The sequence below is a fragment of the Pristiophorus japonicus genome, chromosome 4 (assembly GCF_044704955.1).
Source record: "Pristiophorus japonicus isolate sPriJap1 chromosome 4, sPriJap1.hap1, whole genome shotgun sequence".
Taxonomy (NCBI): domain Eukaryota; kingdom Metazoa; phylum Chordata; class Chondrichthyes; family Pristiophoridae; genus Pristiophorus; species Pristiophorus japonicus.
Window position 1 is genome coordinate 293,566,608 of NC_091980.1, and position 17,994 is coordinate 293,584,601.

General features: G+C 44.8%; 1 protein-coding gene across 2 annotated transcripts in view; it reads left to right on the forward strand.

Moving 5' to 3' along the window:
• LOC139263461 (latent-transforming growth factor beta-binding protein 2-like) overlaps window positions 1–17,994 on the forward strand; it is an 857,891-nt gene that overhangs the window by 518,843 nt on the left and 321,054 nt on the right. Inside the window, exons 12-13 of one of the 2 annotated variants that reach the window (XM_070879584.1) lie at window positions 2,707–2,871; window positions 14,019–14,216. In XM_070879584.1, the coding sequence (XP_070735685.1) occupies window positions 2,707–2,871; window positions 14,019–14,216 (363 nt within the window). The remainder of the gene's footprint in view (window positions 1–2,706; window positions 2,872–14,018; window positions 14,217–17,994) is intronic. The other variant, XM_070879586.1, reaches the window with a different exon arrangement.

Here is a 17,994-nt window from a genome sequence, read left to right on the forward strand (position 1 = left end):
CCAATATTATTCTCCATCTGCCAAATTTTTGCCCACTCACTTAGCCTTTCTATGTCCTTTTGCAGATTTTTTGTGTCCTCCTCACACATTGTTTTCCATCCCATCTTTGTATCGTCAGCAAACTTGGCTATGTTACACTCAGTCCCTTCTTCCAAGTCGTTAATATAGATTGTAACCCTCTATATAGCATCATGGACACCTTCAAGTTTCAAAGTGGTTCACAGCCAGTGAATTACTTTGAACTCCGGTTGTTTTATAGCTAGCACGAAATGCAATTATGCATACTTTTTATTATTCGTTCCTGGGATGTCAGCATCACTGGCAAGACCAGCATTTATTGCCCATCCTTAATTGCCCTTGAGAAAGTGCTGGTGAGCTGCCTTCTTGAACCACTGCAGTCCATGTGTGAGGGTACTCCCACAGTGCTGTTAGGGAGGGAGTTCCAGGATTTTGACCCAGCAATGATGAAGGAACGATGATATACTTTCAAGTCAGGATGGTGTGTAACTTAGAGGGGAACTTGTAGGTGATGGTGTTCCCATGCGTCTGCTGCCCTTCTAGGTGGTAGAGATCGCAGGTTTGGGAGGTGCTGCCGAAAAAACGAGTTGCTGCAGTGCATCTTGTAGATGGTGCACACTGCAGTCATGGTGCGCCGGTGGTGGAGGGAGTAAATGTTCAAGGTGGTGGATGGGCTGCCAATCAAGTGGGCTGCTTTGTCCTGGATGATGTTGAGCTTCTTGAGTGTTGGAGCTGCACTCATCCAGGCAAGTGGAGAGTATTCCATCACATTCCTGACTTGTGCCTTGTAGATGGTGAAATGGCTTTGGGGTCAGAAGGTGAGACACTCACTGCAGAATATCCAACCTTTGACCTGCTGTTGTAGCCAAAGTATTTATAGGGCTGGTCCAGTTAAGTTACTGGTCAATGGTGACCTCCAGGATGTTGATGATTTCTTTATGGTAAAAATTTAATATTGATATGTAACAGTATTTATGCATGGTAAATAATTTATTTTTCCCCTCACTTTAAGTCTCTTGCAGGGTACGCACTATTCCTTGCCCACAAACTGAAGGCCTGCTTCTTGGCCTTTGTTAGAGTTCATTTTGAACTGGTCACTAAAATAAGAGGTGAACAAGAACAGTACTGGGTGACTGACCTTCATATATTTCCTCCCTTCATGTCATTAAACATGCTGCTGGTGCTTATCACTTTATTCAGGAGTAGAGATGATAATTGTGAAATTGTTGTGTGTGGAATACCATTAATGCAGTCTGAGAAGATTTTGTAATATGAGGGCAGTTTATAACTGGTTTGAAACTGGTGTAACTGACCTAGAGTGACGTGTACTGTTTGTAAGCAAGTTTCTGTGGTCAGCTCATTATTATAATTATAATAGCTTCACATGCAGATTTGGATGTTTGTAGGTAGAGCAGTTCTGATGGGAGTGGTACATTGCGTGTAGGTAAATTTGAAGGGTTGTTACATTTTTGGTTGTATGCGATATATTCTACTTGGGTTCGGCATCATCATCCACGTCTGTAAATCAGATTTCATGGCTCTTGTGAAACTAAGTATTTTAGTCTACCTGATAGTTAGATAAATATATATTGTGATTTGTGGGGAATGTGTACCTCTGGTTGTAGATGCACATGTACATAGGCATTGAACACCTCTGATCAGCCTATTATCTCTCCCTTGCTCTTCTCCTTCTTCCCAAAGAACATAAGATCATAAGAAGTAGGAGCAAGAATAGGTCATTTGACCTCTCGAGCCTGCTCCATCATTCAATAAGATCTTGGCCTCAACTCCACTTTTCTGCCTGCTCCCCATAACCCTTGACTCCCTTATTGTTCAAACGTCTGTCTCGCTCCACCTTGGATATATTCAATGACCCACCCTCCACAGCTCTCTGAGGTAGAGAATTCCAAAGATTCACGACCCTCTGAGAGAATAAATTCCTCCTCATCTCTGTCTTAAATGGGCGACCCCTTATTCTGAAATTATGCCCCCTAGTTCTAGATTCCCCCATAAGGGGAAACATCCTCTCAGCATCTACCCTGCCCAGCCCCCTCAGAATCTTAGATGTTTCGATAAGATCACCTCTCATTCTTCTAAACTCCAATGAGTATAGGCCCAAACTGCTCAACCTTTCATCATAAGACAACCCCTTCATCTCAGGAATCAACCGAGTGAACCTTCTCTGAACTGCCTCCAAAGGCTGTGGTACAGGGAGATTCTCATTGCGAAACTGGTAGCAGTAATGGAGTGGCAAGCCAAAAATATTTTTTTCAAATATTTTGCCAATATTTTCAAAGTAGGTAAACTGTATAATTGAAAAGAACAAAAAAAAAACTCCTGTTTATATACCTGCTTGTACATCTTCAGGCCATCCCAAAGCAGTTACAGCCAATGAATTAATTTTGAAGTGTAGTCACTTCTGTAGGCAAACGAGGCATTCCATAACACTCCATAATACAGTACATAGACACATCAATGCACTCTGCCATGGTCCTGCCTATAAGATTATTTCATCTTAGATTTAAAAAAAATACAAAAGTAATTTGGCATATTGTAGCTTTCAAGCTTTCTAATCAACAGTGAATCAGTGAATTATTGGGGTATAATAAGTTAATCGTAGATTGGAGATGATGTACTTTCTGAAGTACCTACCAATGATTCAAATTTGTAATTTGCTCTCCTTTACAGCGGACAAGGCCGTTTCTGCAGAAAAGGGACTCTGTTTCAGGTCATTATCAAGAGGAAACTGCTCTCTGCCTCTCTCTCAGCAAATTGCAAAACAGATCTGCTGTTGCAGCCGTGTGGGCAAAGGATGGGGCAAAAACTGTGAAAAGTGTCCACTTCATGGCTCAGGTAATCATCTTTTAGACACACTGTGCCACTGTTTTGCATAAATAGCTGAATGTAAGAGAGATGGATATCTGTTTATAGGAAGCTGTAGAAGATCAGAATTGAAGTAATATCCGGTAGTTATACTTTACCTATATTTAAGATTAGTTACACCACAAGCACATGACGTCAATGATGTCCTTTCATGCCGTATTAAACGATGTAGTCAAGTTGTGTTTTTTTTTCAAAGCAACAATGGATCATTAAAATAGTGCAAAATGGTGAAACCTTTCCCTCAAAACGTTTCTATTCCTTGGATGAATTTCCATATTGTTTGAAAGTAGCTCGGAATCAAGTAAAAACCCATCTGGGAAATGTCACTGTAATGTATTCTCCCTCATATTGAAAATACGTCCGGAACCAAACATCTATGGATCAAAAATGATTCTAAATTATCCTGAAGTTTATTTAGGACTTGAGTCCTGGTTTGGATAAGATTGTTTTTAATGTAAGAACAGACATAATTTACCAAATAAAAATCAACTTTGCAAAGGGTGAAGCAATGAAATAAAAAAAGTGCATACTGTGCAGTATACATTTGTACCTATCTCTACAATGTGAACCTTGGAATTACCATTGTTTACTAATGATTTATTGTGGTGCCAAGTACTAAAAGGTGGGAAGTTATGATTGATTTTTTTTCAGTTTTTGAAAGTGAGATTTCCTCTTTTGGCCCCAATTTTAACAGCTATTTTAGTCCGAGCTCTGAGCAAGGGAGCAGTGGCTGCCTCCCTGTCAGGCAAATATATCAGGAGCTGGATTGTGGGCCAACACATGCCCTGAAAAACATAGAAAGTTAGAAAATAGGTGCAGGAGTAGGCCATTCGGCCCTTCGAGCCTGCACCACCATGCAATATTATCATGGCTGATCATGCAACTTCAGTACCCCATTCCTGCTTTCTCTCCATACCCCTTGATCCCTTTAGCCGTAAGTGTCATGTATCTCACACTACTGTACATAACTGTATCTTACCATGCTATACATGACTGTAACTAGAGATGACCTGTAACCACAAGCTTACCTTACCACCAGGGGTGCACTTGCAAGAGACACTGGATACCTGTCCCCGACAGGTATATAAGGACAGGTCTCAGGCAAGTGTGGCATTCGAGAGCTGTGTAATAAAGGTGCAGGTCCTGAGTGACCTTGACTTCAGCATGTGGCTCGTGTGAGTTTGTACTGCAGGGACAGGACTTTACAGTGGTGATGAGTTACAGGATTACAGAATCCACAGAATGGCGACCAACGGCTCAGATGAAAAATACAATGCTGGAGATAATTAGGAGGACTTTATAGAAAGGCTCCAGCAAAGCTTCATAACCAAAGACTGGTTAGGCAATGATAAGGCAGAGAAGATAAGGTAAGAGAAGAGCCCATCTCTTGACCAGCTGTTGCTCGAAAACATACGCCTTAATGAAGGACCTACTGGCACCCGAGAAACCAGCAAGCAAGTCATTTGAAGAGTTGAGTACACTGGTGAGAGACCACCTGAAGCCAGCGAGCAGCCTACACATGGCCAGACATAGGTTCTACAACTACAGACGCTGTGTGGGCCAGAGCATACCCGACTTCATGGCGGAACTTCGGAGGTTGGCTAGCTTATCTGAGTTCTCTGATGAACTAAGGAGAGAAGTACTGAGAGATTTTTTATTGAAGGAATAGACCATGCAGGCATATTCCGAAAGCTTATAGAGACCAAGAACTTGACCCTAGAGGCAGCAGCACTGGTTGCACAGACATTCTTGGCAGGAGAAGAAGAAACGAGGTTGATCTATACTGCGGGTACGACAACTAACGAAACATCGGAACAAGGGGTTCACAGCGTGAAACAAGCCACTACCCCAACACACAGACAAAGGCAGGAGAGCAGGCCCTCAACAGCAGGCAGTGGTGTCAGAAGCCATCAAGGGCCACATGAACAGCCATTCACACCTCATCAACCCACAATGCGAGCAATCAACTGCAAACTGAGAGGAGCTCAAGAGAGATCAGCCAGACGCAGCTCATCCTTTGGAAACAATGGAAGCGGTCTGTGCTGGAGATGTGGGGAAGGCACTCATCAAGGAGGTGTCGATTTCAACATGCTGTTTGCAGAAACTGCGACTATACAGAGCATCTGGCCCGCATGTGCAGAAAAACGGCAGCTCGGCTGGTATACGAATCGGAAGGGTCGGAAAGCGGACCAGAAGACGGTGGGGACAGTAACCGGGACAGCGGGTCAACACGATCAATGGCCACTGCTCTTGCAACAAGACGCTTCCAATAATGATGAGGGTCCTACTCAACGGGATACCCGTCAACATGGAGTTGGATACGGGAGCGAGTCAATCTCTCATGAGCGCTCAACAATTTGAACAGTTGTGGCCGCACAAAAGAGACAGACCAAAACACTCAAGGGTTGACACCAAACTAAGGACCTATACCAAAGAAATCGTCCCAGTCCTTGGCAGCGCCATGCTCTCAGTCACATACAAAGGGACAGTGAACTGACTTCTCCTGTGGATTGTCCCCGGAGATCTCCCAGCACTGCTGGGGAGAAGCTGGCTGGCAAAACTAAACTGGAAATGGGATGATGTTCACGCCATGTCATCAGAGGAACGGAACTCCTGCTCAACAGTTCTAAGTCGATTTGAACATCTCTCTCAGCTAGGTGTGGGCATCTTCAAAGGGGCTAAAGTCAAAATCTACATCACACAGGATGCTCGCCCGGTCCATCACAAGGCTAGAGCTGTGCCCTATGTGATGAGGGAAAAGATTGAACATGAACTGGACAGGCTTCTGCGGGAAGGCATTATCTCACCCGTGGAATTTAGCGACTGGGCAAGTCCCATCAACCCAGTCACGAATCTGTGGAGACTACAAATCTACCATAAACAGAGTCTCCCTACAAGACCAATACCCGCTGCCCAGAGTGGAGGACTTATTTGCCACATTGGCTGGAGGAAAACTTTTCTCAAAACTAGATCTCACATCTGCGTATATGATGCAAGAATTGACCAACGAGTCTAAGCTACTCGCCACTATCAACACACATCGAGGCCTTTTCATGTACAATCGTTGTCCATTCGGCATCAGGTCGGCAGCTGCTATATTCCAGCGCAACATGGAGAGTCTGCTCAAGTCCATCCCGGGGACGGTTGTATTTCAAGACGACCTACTTATCACGGGCAGGGACACCAACTCCCATCTCCGCAATTTGGAGGAAGTACTAAAGCGATTGGATCGGGTAGGCCTAAGAATTAAGAAATCCAAGTGCCTGTTTCTTGCGCCCGAGGTTGAATTTTTGGGCAGAAGGATTGCCGCTGATGGAATCCGCCCAACAAAGTCCAAAACTGAAGCAATTCGCCTGGCACCCAGGCCCCGGAATGTCTCAGAACTGCGCGCCTTTCTTGGGCTACTCAATTACTTTGGGAACTTAATGCAGAACTTGAGCACGCTGCTGGAGCCTCTCCACGTGCAACTCAGAAAGGGGTGCGATTGGTTTTGAGGGGACGCCCAGGAACGCGCCTTCAATAAGGCACGCAACCTTCTGTGTTCCAACAGTGTTTTGGCTTTCTTTGATCCAGGTAAAAAGCTAGTTCTTACATGTGATGCATCAGCGTATGGGGTCGGGTGCATTTTACAACATGTCAATAGTGCGGGTAAATTATAACCCATAGCTTTTGCCTCCAGGTCACTTTCGCGGGCGGAGCGCAGGTACGGAATGGTGGAGAAGGAGGCGCTCACGTGCGTGTACAGTGTCAAAAAGATGCTCCAATACCTCTTCGGGGCCAAGTTCACGTTAGAAACCAACCACAAGCCCCTCACGTCCCTACTATCCGAGAGCAAGGCAATAAACGCCAATGCCTCGGCACGCATTCATCGGTGTGCACTCATGCTGGCGTCTTACGATTACACCATAAGACACAGACTAGGCACAGATAACTGTGCCGACGGGCTTAGCAGGCTACCCCTGATGACCACGGAAGGGTCTGACGAACAGGACTGAGAGATAGTCATGGCAATCAATGCCTTTGAGTCCACAGGTTTGCCCATGAAGGCTCGCCAAATCAGAGCCTGGACGACCAGCGACCCCACGTTATCCTTAGTAAAAAGATGTGTCTTAACTGATGACTGGGCAGAGGCTCGCAATGCCTGCCCCGAGGAGATCAAACCTTTCCATAGGCACATGTACAAGCTGTCACTACAAGCAGACTGTCTGATGTGGGGCAGCCGAGTAGTTATGCCTCTATGGGGCAGAGAGGCATTTGTCCGGGAGCTCCATCGCGAGCACCCGGGGATCGTTCTCATGAAGGCCATAGCCAGATCTCACGTCTGGTGGCCTGGCATTGACGCGGACTTGGAGCTCTGCGTCCGATAGTGCACCATTTGTGCCCAACTCATTAATGCCCCCAGGGAGGCCCCCCTGAGGCCCTAGCCCTGGCCCATCAAACCATGGTCGCGGGTGCACGTAGACTATGCGGGCCCATTCATGGGCAAAATGATCCTCGTAGTTGTAGATGCATTTTCAAAGTGAATCGAATGCACCATTTTAAACTCGAGCACCACCTCCACCACTGTGGAGAGCCTTTGAACCATGTTCGCGACGCACGGCATTCCTGACATATTGGTCAGTGATAATGGTCCGCGCTTCACCAGCGCAGAATTCCAAGATTTTATGAGTGACCACGGCATAAATCACGTTAAGACAGCACCGTTCAAGCCGGCCTCCAACGGCCAGGTGGAGCGAGCAGTGCAGATCATTAAACAAGGCATGCTCAAAATCCAAAGTCCCACGCTGCAGGGCCGCCTGTCGCGACTGCTGCTGGCATACAGATCTTGTCCGCATTCATTGACTGGAGTTCCCCCCGCGCAACTATTGATGAAACGGACCTTAAAGACAAGGCTCTCATTAATCCTCACAGACATGCATGAAACCGTTGAGGCAAAGCGCCGTAAGCTAACTGAGTACCATGACCGAAATTCGAGGGGGAGGTGAAATGAGATAGGGGACAAAGTGTTTGTGCTAAACTATGGCAGGAGTCCCAAATGGCTTGCAGGGACAGTAATAGGCAAGGAAGGAAACAGGCTACTGGTGGTACAAATGGACAATGGCCAAACCTGCCAGAGGCATGTAGACCAAATCAAAAGTAGATTTACCAACAACACTGCTGAACCAGAAGCAGACTACAACGTGGAACTTACACCACACCTGGTGGCCAGACTGAGGAAAGGCAATCCCAACAGACAGCCCAGGCGATACACCAACAATCATACTGAATGAAACAGACAGCCCAAGTGAGATACCAGCAATCATACTGAACGAAACAGACAGCCCAGGCGAGATACCAGCAATCACACCGAAAGAAAAACAGGCACCAAGGCAAACAACTGAACCACAACTAAGACGCTCCAGGCGAGAGCGTAGACCAACTGAGAGACTGAACCTATAAAGACAATAAGACCTTGGGGGAGGGTGATGTCATGTATCTCACACTACTGTACATAACTGTATCTTACCATGCTATACATGACTGTAACTAGGGATGACCTGTAACCACAAGCTTACCTTGCCACCAGGGGTGCACTTGCAGGAGACACTGGATACCTGTCCCCGACAGGTACATAAGGACAGGTCTCAGGCAAGTGTGGCATTCGAGAGCTGTGTAATAAAGGTGCATGTCCTCAGTGACCTTGACTTCAGCATGTGCCTCGTGTGAGTCTGTACTGCAGGGACAGGACTTTACAGTAAGAGCCATATCTAACTCCCTTTTGAATATATCTAACAAATTGGCCTCAACAACTTTCTGTGATAGAGAATTCCACAGGTTCACAATTCTCTGAGTGAAGAAGTTTCTCATCATTTCGGTCCTAAATAGCTTACCTCTTGTCCTTAGACTGTGACCCCTGGTTCTGGACTTCCCCAACATCGGGAACATTCTTCCTGCATCTAACCTGTCCAATCCTGTCAGAATTTTATATGTTTCTTTGAGATCCCCTCTCATTCTTCTAAATTCCAGTGAATATAAGCCTAGTTGATCCAATCTTTCCTCATATGTCAGTCCTGCCATCCTGAGAATCAGTCTGGTGAACCTTCGCTGCACTCCCTCAATAGCAAGAATGTCTTTCCTCAGCTTAGGAGACCAAAACTGTACACAATATTCAAGGTGTGGCCTCACCAAGGCTCTGTACAACTGCAGTAAGACCTCCCTGCTCCTATACTCAAATCCTCTCGCTATGAAGGCCGACATGCCATTTGCCTTCTTCACCGCCTGCTGTACCTGCATGCCAACGTTCAATGACTGATGTACCATGACACCCAGGTCTCGTTGCACCTCCCCTTTTCCTAATCTGTCACCATTCAGATGATATTCTGCCTTCCTGTTTTTGCCACCAAAGTGGATAACCTCACATTTATCTACATTATACTGCATCTGCCATGCATTTGCCCACTCACCCAACCTGTCCAAGTCGCCCTGCAGCCTCTTAGCATCCTCCTCACAGTAAGTTTATCATTTCTTTTTAGGTTTCCTTGTGGGCCAAGAGGAGCAGGAATGCTTCTCCAGGCCTCTCAAGAAAGCCTTGGGCCTCCCTTACCCCAGCTTCCTCCCCCACTTTTCACTGATCGCCTTTGGTCCCCTGACACCCGCCTTTTACCACTTCCCAATCCTGCGGGTCCCCTACTGCGGCCTCCCACCCGCCAGCCAGATAGTGCTGGGTTCAGACGAGACCATGATGCAAGTTATTGGTGATGAGGCCCAGTTATTAAGATTGCGCACACAATACTTTTCCGCACCTTTAAAATTGGAGCCTTTATGATAACTTCCCCACTTCCTCTTTCTGTGGGTGATTGTGTGCTATGTCCCATGGCTGGATCTCCATGCTCTATCATTGCTGACCTGATTTTCTGTTTTAGATTTACTAAATATATACATTAAGGTGTCGTCTGGTATAAAACAATGAATTACGTATAAAGTATCATTCTGCTGTCATGATAGAGCTTCCATTTTGCATACAATGTTAGAAAACGCATTCATGCCTATCTATACCTAACCACATTTCCTAGTTAGTGCATTATCAAGTAGCAGATGTATTAGGCATAGATCTTCCTCCTGTGTTCGAAATGTTTGGCGATTAAGGTTGCTGGAAGAGGGAAATTGGGTCTGTGATCCCAAGTGGTGAACCCCTGCCTATTAAAGAAAACCCTGCTGAAATTTTCCATCAAACATAATGTTGGTGAGTATCCAGGAAAGTACCAGCTCCTGGTATTTTAAATACAGTTGTCAAGCCCCTCATTGCATTTCCCTCCCATACCATCTGTGGCCCAGCCCTGTTAATGGAAGGCAGCATGGAAAAGGTAAAAACGATTGATAAGCGGAAGTGGATTTAAAGTCCACTTTCTGAGCATTCTGTACTCACTTCTACTTTACTACAGAATACTTTTTTTTTTGTAGTTGTGCTTTGTGGTGAAGATGCTCCCACTTAATTGGCAAAGATGGTAGATGATTTGAGCCAAGTTGATTGGCCAGCCCGACTAGGCAGCGACCATACTATTGGGTAGGGAGTTCCAGAGTTTTGATCAAGGAGCAGTGATACATGTCCCAGTCCAGGTGCGTTGTGATGTGGAGAAGAATTTGGAGGTGGTGATGTTCCCATGCACCTTAACCAGCCAAACCAAAGCTTCTGAAAACGTTAATGTTAGTAACAGATTTTAAGAGGGCTAAATTTGTAAAGATGGTAGATGATTTGAGCCAAGTTGATTGGGCAACCCTACCAGGCAGAGACAATACCATGCAAAATGGAATGCCTTCAAAGCCATCTTAATGTGAAAAGAAACCAAATATGTCCTAAGAAGTAAATGAAAATAAAACAAAGACAAATTGGTTAACACATCATGTTCAAGAGCAAATATTTTTACAGGCCTGAAGAAAATCATTTTCAGGAGAACAGGGATCGATATTGATCTCAGCTAAAGGCTTCTATAACAAAAGCTTCTATCAGAGCAGCTAGAAAGATATTGGAGAAGAACAAAGTGGATAGACGTGTTAGAAATAACAAGGTCTTTTTCAGCTACGTTAGAAGTCGGAGAGCCATTAAAAGCTTCCTCGGGACAGATCCAGGTGGACTTCCAGGATAAGGCAGAGTATTTAAATGGCTACTATGCATCAGTCTTCACTGAGAAGACCATGCTGAGGTACCAATAATGCATCGTAGGGTTGATGCTAAATTTAAACATATCGATATGGATGCAGATATAGTCCTGCCTTGGTTACGAGTTCTTGAAACAAATCGGGCTGCTGACCCAGATGGCTTTCACCTGAAGGTTCTCAAAGAAATGGGGGTCTGTGGTCTGCAAGCCAATTGTTCATATATTTAACAGATTTCTGATGTTTGGGATTGCTCCCATGGATTGGAGAGAGGCCCATGTGGTGCCAATATTTAAAAAGGTCTATATGTCAGAACTGAGAAATTATAGGCTGATTAGCTTCAGTTCAATTATAGGCCAGTTGCTGGAAGGGATCATTGGAGATACATCATATAACCTCCTTGGCTGAGAAGACTTATTCAAAGTTCCTTCTGGGAAAACAGGTCATATCTCACCAACCTGGTTGAAATGTTTGAGTAAGTTACTGTTGGTGGATATAGGTAACTGGCCCTATACTCTCTGGAGTTTAGAAGAATGAGAGGTGATTGCATTGAAACATACAAAATTCTTATAGGGCTTGACAGGGTAGATGATGGGAGCATGTATTCACTGGCTGGGGAGTCTAAAACCAGGGGTCACAGTCTCAGAATAAGGGGTAGGCCATTTAGGACTGGGATGAGGAGACATTTCTTCACTCAGAGGCTGGTGAATCTTTGGAATTCTCTACTCCGGAGGGCTGTGGAGGCTCAGTCGTTGTATATTTAAGACTGAGGTCGATAGATTTTTGTATATTACGGGAATCATGGGATATGGGGATAGTGCAGGAAAGTGGAGTCGAGGTAGATCAGCCGTGATCTTATTGAATGGCGGAACGGGCTCAGGGGGCCGATTGGCCTACTCCTGCTCTTATTTCTTAAAGTTCTTATGTAACCCAGTTGACATTGTACATCTTGATTTTCAAAAAGCTTTTGACAAGGTGCCATACAATACTTAATAAGCTAGAGTCCTGGAGATTAGTGGGCAGATTTTGGGTTGGATAAGACATTGGATGCATTCTGAGAGGCAGAAGATTATTATTAATGGTACTGGTTCTGCATGGAGACTGGTTGCGAGTGGAATCCCTTAAGTATCAGTGCTCGGCCCATTGCTCTTAGCCATCTTTATCAATTTTGCAGGTGATGCATATGGGTGTTAGGATCCTGTCTGAGAAAATAGATTACAAGCAGATCTAGATGCAGTGGGAAATGGGCCGCTAATGGATTTGCTCATGATTTGCAAGATTCTCTCAAGTCAAGGTGTCACTGACTGCACCCATGTTGTTCTATGGGATCCTTCGCAAAATGTGACTGCCTTCAGCAACCTCCGAGTTCCACTCTACGAATGTGCAACTGGTATGTGATGACCGGTAGCGCATCATGCCTGCTGGGCCTGCTTTCCTGGCAGCTGCCGTAATGCATTTGTAATGCTTGTCCATCCTCACTGTTTGCCCCTGCACTGTTTTAAAAACTGGCTGCTTGGAGACACGGGGCAAACCCTGCACATCTGGTTTATAATTCCTCAGTGGAAATACGTTTAGTGAAATTGCAGTTGTTTTCCAGGATATAAATTGGGTTGGAGAATTGGGGCCACAGTGTTTTGGGAGAGATGCTGTGGCATGTACATTTTTGGGACCGCTGCCAAGAACCCTGTGGAATTATATGGGGCCTATGAACAGATAAATTAAATTACAAAATACAAAAGAGAAAATATGGATTACAGCAAATAAATCAACGAATGGCATGAAGCTGGATGACATGCAAGTGTTGCAGGTGCAGTATTATTATGCGGACAAGGCATGAATCGCTTATTTTCTTCAATCCAAGAACTATCGACACTTTCTCCCATTATATCGGAGGTTAATTTTCAAAAGTATTATTATTCTTTTGTAAACACACACGATAGTGCCTTTGCACCGTCTAAGACATGCAAATGTGCTCAGCAATCAAATTGAGACAAAATAATTGCAACAAATGGTGCATTACTCTCACTGCTACTAAAGGAAAAGCTTTAAGGGCCGAAGTTGCCCCCTTCTTTAAGGTTCATTACCGCATGGGGCGGTAAGGCCTTTCCGACCGCGAGCAGGCGCATGGTCTGACCTGTCCGAAATTACCCCCGGACCGGGGCTTTGGAAATGGGTTTCCACCATGCCCCGTCGGGCACGCGCCGGCCCCTTACCGCTCAGCGGCAGCCCCTTCCCGTCCCGTGAGGGAAATTGCCCCGCAGGAGCGGAGCCGGTGCCCCCAACAGCTTTCCCGTGTCAGCTGCCAGTGGCTGGCCGGCGCACTCGCCCTTAAAGAGGAGGGCGCCGCACTGCCGCGGCCACCATTTAATTTTAATTGTCAACCAACTTTGAAGTCGGCCCGACAATGGAGGCCACAGGTTTGGCCGGGCCGCCAACAGGCAGCCCTGCACCCCCTCTTGGGTACCCGGCTGAAGCCCTCTCTGGTGACCCAGTGGGCACCGCTAAAGTGGCTGCAGAGCTCGCAGCGGCCCTCCCCTTTAACTGAAGGAAGGGCTCATTGCTACACGTCAGCGCAGTGCAGCAGGTCCATGTCACGCTGACGTGCTCAGCGCGGCGCTGATGACACCGCCTGCTCCCGACGCATTTCCACCCCTCAGCTGCCCCAAAAACCGCCCCAACAATTTGCAAAAGTTAGAGGCCGATTTCCCTCTATTCTCTGCCCCATGAATTTGGGTGGAGAATATTAATTTTATCCACCCCGTTTGGATTTTCTAGCGCTTATAATTTCTAGCGCTTATAATATGTAACCGGCCTCTGGACAACAGGGGACAGAACTACACTAAGGTTAATAATTGTAACATTATGGATTTTTTTAACTGTCAGTCTTGTCCTTCAGTCATTCATTCTTTCACCAATCTGACACTACAATACACGTGTGTTCCTGCTTTAGTAGCATTTTATATAGAATTTTTGTTTTATTTCAGTTGTGTTTAATGAAATCTGCCCAGCGGGTCATGGCTATTATTACTCCAGATCTCACATCCAGATCTCAATGAGACCAGCTGACGAACAGGAATTAAGTCATATTAACTCTGAACAGTATCTGGACAGCCAGCAGAGCATTGTCAAGGATTCCGAATTAACTTCAAAGGGACAGAATGAGGATGTAAGCTTAGAAGGATGTAAGTACTGTATTTGGGTTGAAAATCCATTAATTTTGCATGCTGTGCTTCAGCACGATGGGAGGAATTTGAATCTACCCTAGACTAGTGAGATGGGAATCCTCTCTGCCATTGATAAGCGCTGTATGTGGAATTAGTTTGGGCCAATTTCAACTCGCTGTCTAGTGCTCATTAGATTGACAGCACAAAAGATTTCAGGCCAGTTTGGCAGTCTCATTCAGAAAGGCTACAAGGATAGCTAGTTTGGACAGTGGGGAAAAAATAATTAATGCACACTTCTGAGATTAGAATTCATGACATTTTGGGCGGCAGTGTAGAGGGAGCTTTATTTTGCATTTTGGAATGCTATTCCATACCTGAGAGTGTCTATTGGTGAGACTGAGTACCTAACGTTGAAAAAAATGTTCAATTTGTTAACACTGACATCCTTCACTTTGATCAATAACTGAGCTGTGTCCAAGTTATGTAATAAAAGTAGGATTGTAAATGTAAATATTATTTGTAGTGAGATGGTAACTGAGAAAAAGAATGTAATGACCATGTTGCTACAAATAGCTGAGAAAATCTTGACCCAAAATTGATAAACCATGAAAGAAGTGATTTTTTTTTTAAACCACTGCACTTTTCATTCAAATTTTGTGATTGGATTTTTTTTCTCTCCCATTACTGCCACATCCTTTATCCCTGTTAACCCATGTCATTGTCGCCTTTGATTCTTGTGACATTCCCATCATGGCAGCTGGGGAATTTAAATTCAGTTAATTAAATAAATCTAGAATTTTTTAAAAAGCTACCAGATTGTCATAAAACCCATCTGGTTCACTGATGTCCTTTAGGGAAGGAAATCTGCTGTCCTTACCTGGTCTGGCCGATATGTGACTCCAGACCCACAGCAATATGGTTGAATCTCTGAAATGATGGCTCACTACCACCTTCTCAAGGGCAATTAGGGATAGGCAATAAATGCTGACCTTGCCAGCGATGCCCGCATTCCATGAATGAATTAAAAAAAAATGGTAGGGCAGGATTGTAATAATGTTACAATGTGATCAGAGCGTCCTATTGAAAAATAATGTATCCTTTTACTGAATTATAATTGTGCTAAAAATGTTATATTTGATTTGTCAGTCCAAACCTAACAAATATAACAGATCTTTGTTATAGCAATCTCTGAAGATATAAATCTTTTCCTAGCATTCTTAGCTCTATTATAATTAGTGGTGAAGCTTACAACAACAACAACTTGTATTAATATATAGCCCCTTTACTGCAATAAAACGTCCCAAGGCACTTCCCAGGAATGTTATAAGACAAAAAATTAATTTGACACCGAGCCAGATAAGAAGAAATTATGGCAGGTGACCAATAGCTTGGTGAAAGAGGTAGATTTTAAGGAGAATCTTGAAGGAAGAAAGAGGTAGAGAGGCGGAGAGGTTTAGGCAGGGTGTTCCAGAGCTTAGGGCCTAGGCAACCGAAGGCTCGGCCACCGATGGTTGAGCAGTTATAATCAGGGAAGCTCAAGAGTGTAGAATTAGAGGATCGCAGATATCTTGGGGGTTTGTGGGGCTGAAGGACTTTACAGAGATAGGGAGGGGCGAGGCCATGGATGGATTTGTAAACAAGAATGAGAATTTTGGAATTGAGTCTTTGCTTAACCGGGAGCCAATGTAGGTCGGCGAGCACAGGGGTGATGGGTGAGCGGGACTTGGTTCAAGTTAGGACACGGGCTGCCGAAGAGGCTATGGCAGGGATTTCCAGAGCTTAGGACCTAGGCAACAGAAGGCACGGCCACCAATGGTTGGGCGATTTATAATGTGGAATGCTCAAGACGGCAGAATTTGTGGAGCACTGATATCTCAGGGGGTGGGGGAGGTTGTGACACCAAAGGAGATTACAGAGAGAGGGGCGTGACCATGAAGGGATTTGAAAACAAGGATGAGAATTTTGGAATTGAAGTATAGCTCAAAAAGGTGGGCCTTGAGCAAGAGGCATTGGGGCCGAAATTCAGGGCTGCCGGAAAGCTGCCGATTGGGAAGTCGGCTAGCAAAATAAAGATATGACGGCCGCGGCAGTGGGCCCTCCCCTTGAAGACCGTCGTGTTGAGGAGAAGGTGCATTGACAGAGAAAGCTGTCGGGGGGCACCGCGCGGTGTGGAGAACCATTTTTTGCAGTGAAGTTGGGACGCAGTACTCTGCAGGTGAGGGTGAGTGGTGGTGCACGCTTTTATGACGCACTTGCGGCGGTCGGCAGCAGAGGGGCGGAAGTGGGGACAGGCTGAAAAATCCCCGACCTGAATTTGTGTCGGGGTGGCCAGTTGACCACAAAGCGACGGCCATGGAATTCCGCCGTGTGGCCGCAGCAAACAGGCAGTAACGGGTCTTACCGAGACCCTGAGTTTCGGCCCCGTTACCTTAACTCTGGCCAGTGCTTGCAATCAAAAGATGAGCACCTGGAAAAAAAAGTTTCTCAGACATCATTCTTCAGCGTGTAGCATTTATAAATCTTTCAAGGTACAGAGATAACAAACAATAAGCAGCAATGAAACTGTAGAATCTGGTGCGAATAGAAGACATAAATTGTTTAGCACTTCATGAATTAATAATGAATTAAAAGTGTGCCATGAAATGATGTGAGCTAGTTAATCTCGGATCACCTCAGAAATGAAAAAGTGTGTGCATCAGGCCACATAGTGAAAGGGTGTGCGTGAAATTGAGTGACTTTTGAGAGGTAAGTACATGAACACGTGCATAGATTTTGTGTTTGGTTGTTGGGATTCACAGAGATAACGCTGATAGTTGTCACGTCTGATTAAGTAACGATGAATCAGAAACAGTTGTGTCTTACAGCTTTATGAAATATAGTATTTCACTTCATAAATATGACAAATTTCTGAATTAGTAATTAAATGATTGTTTTTAGACACCTCTTTGCATTCTAGGGTCTGTATAGTTTTAGATTATATAAGAAATATGATTTTAAATGATCTCAGTAGTGAAATTAAGCAATGTCTTGATTTCAAAATTCTCATCCTTGTTTTCCGATCTCTCCATGGCCTCACCCCTCCCTATCTCTGTAATCTCCTTCAGCCCCACATCCCCCCGAGATAATCTGCACTCCTCTAATTCTGCCCTCTTAAGCATCCCTGATTATAATCACTCAACCATTTGTGGCCGTGCCTTCTGTTGCCTCGGCCCTAAACTCTGGAATTGTCTGCCTGAACCTCTCCGCCTCTCTATCTCTCTCTCTTCCTTTAAGATGCTCCTCAAAACCTACCTCTTTGACCAAGCTTTTGGTTACCTGCCCTAATTTCTCCTTATGTGACTCGGTGTCAATTTTTTTTGTCTCTTAACGTTCCTTTGAGACGCTTTGAGATATTTCACTACGTTAAAGGCACTATATAAATAAAAGTTGTTATTGAAATGTTTAATAGATTCGGATGAGGACTTCGCTATTGAGTGCTTTTAAAATTATTTTTGCAATAAAATTAGTGCAGGTGCATTCTTTATTTATGGTAGTGAAGGGTGCATTTGCACTAAGTTTTGTCATTTTCCATTTTACACCAACCCTAAACTTGTGCAGTGTAAATCTGGAGCTACACACTGCTTGGCTCTGGAATGAAGTGGCACGACACTGCCTCCTATATGGAACTTTACTTCATTCTGGGATCAGGTGGGATCCTAATTCTGGATTTATACTGTAACTGTATTAGACTATAATCACTTGGCACCAATGTTACAGCTGTTACAAGTCTAAATCAGCTGGCCTTGCAGGTAACAGA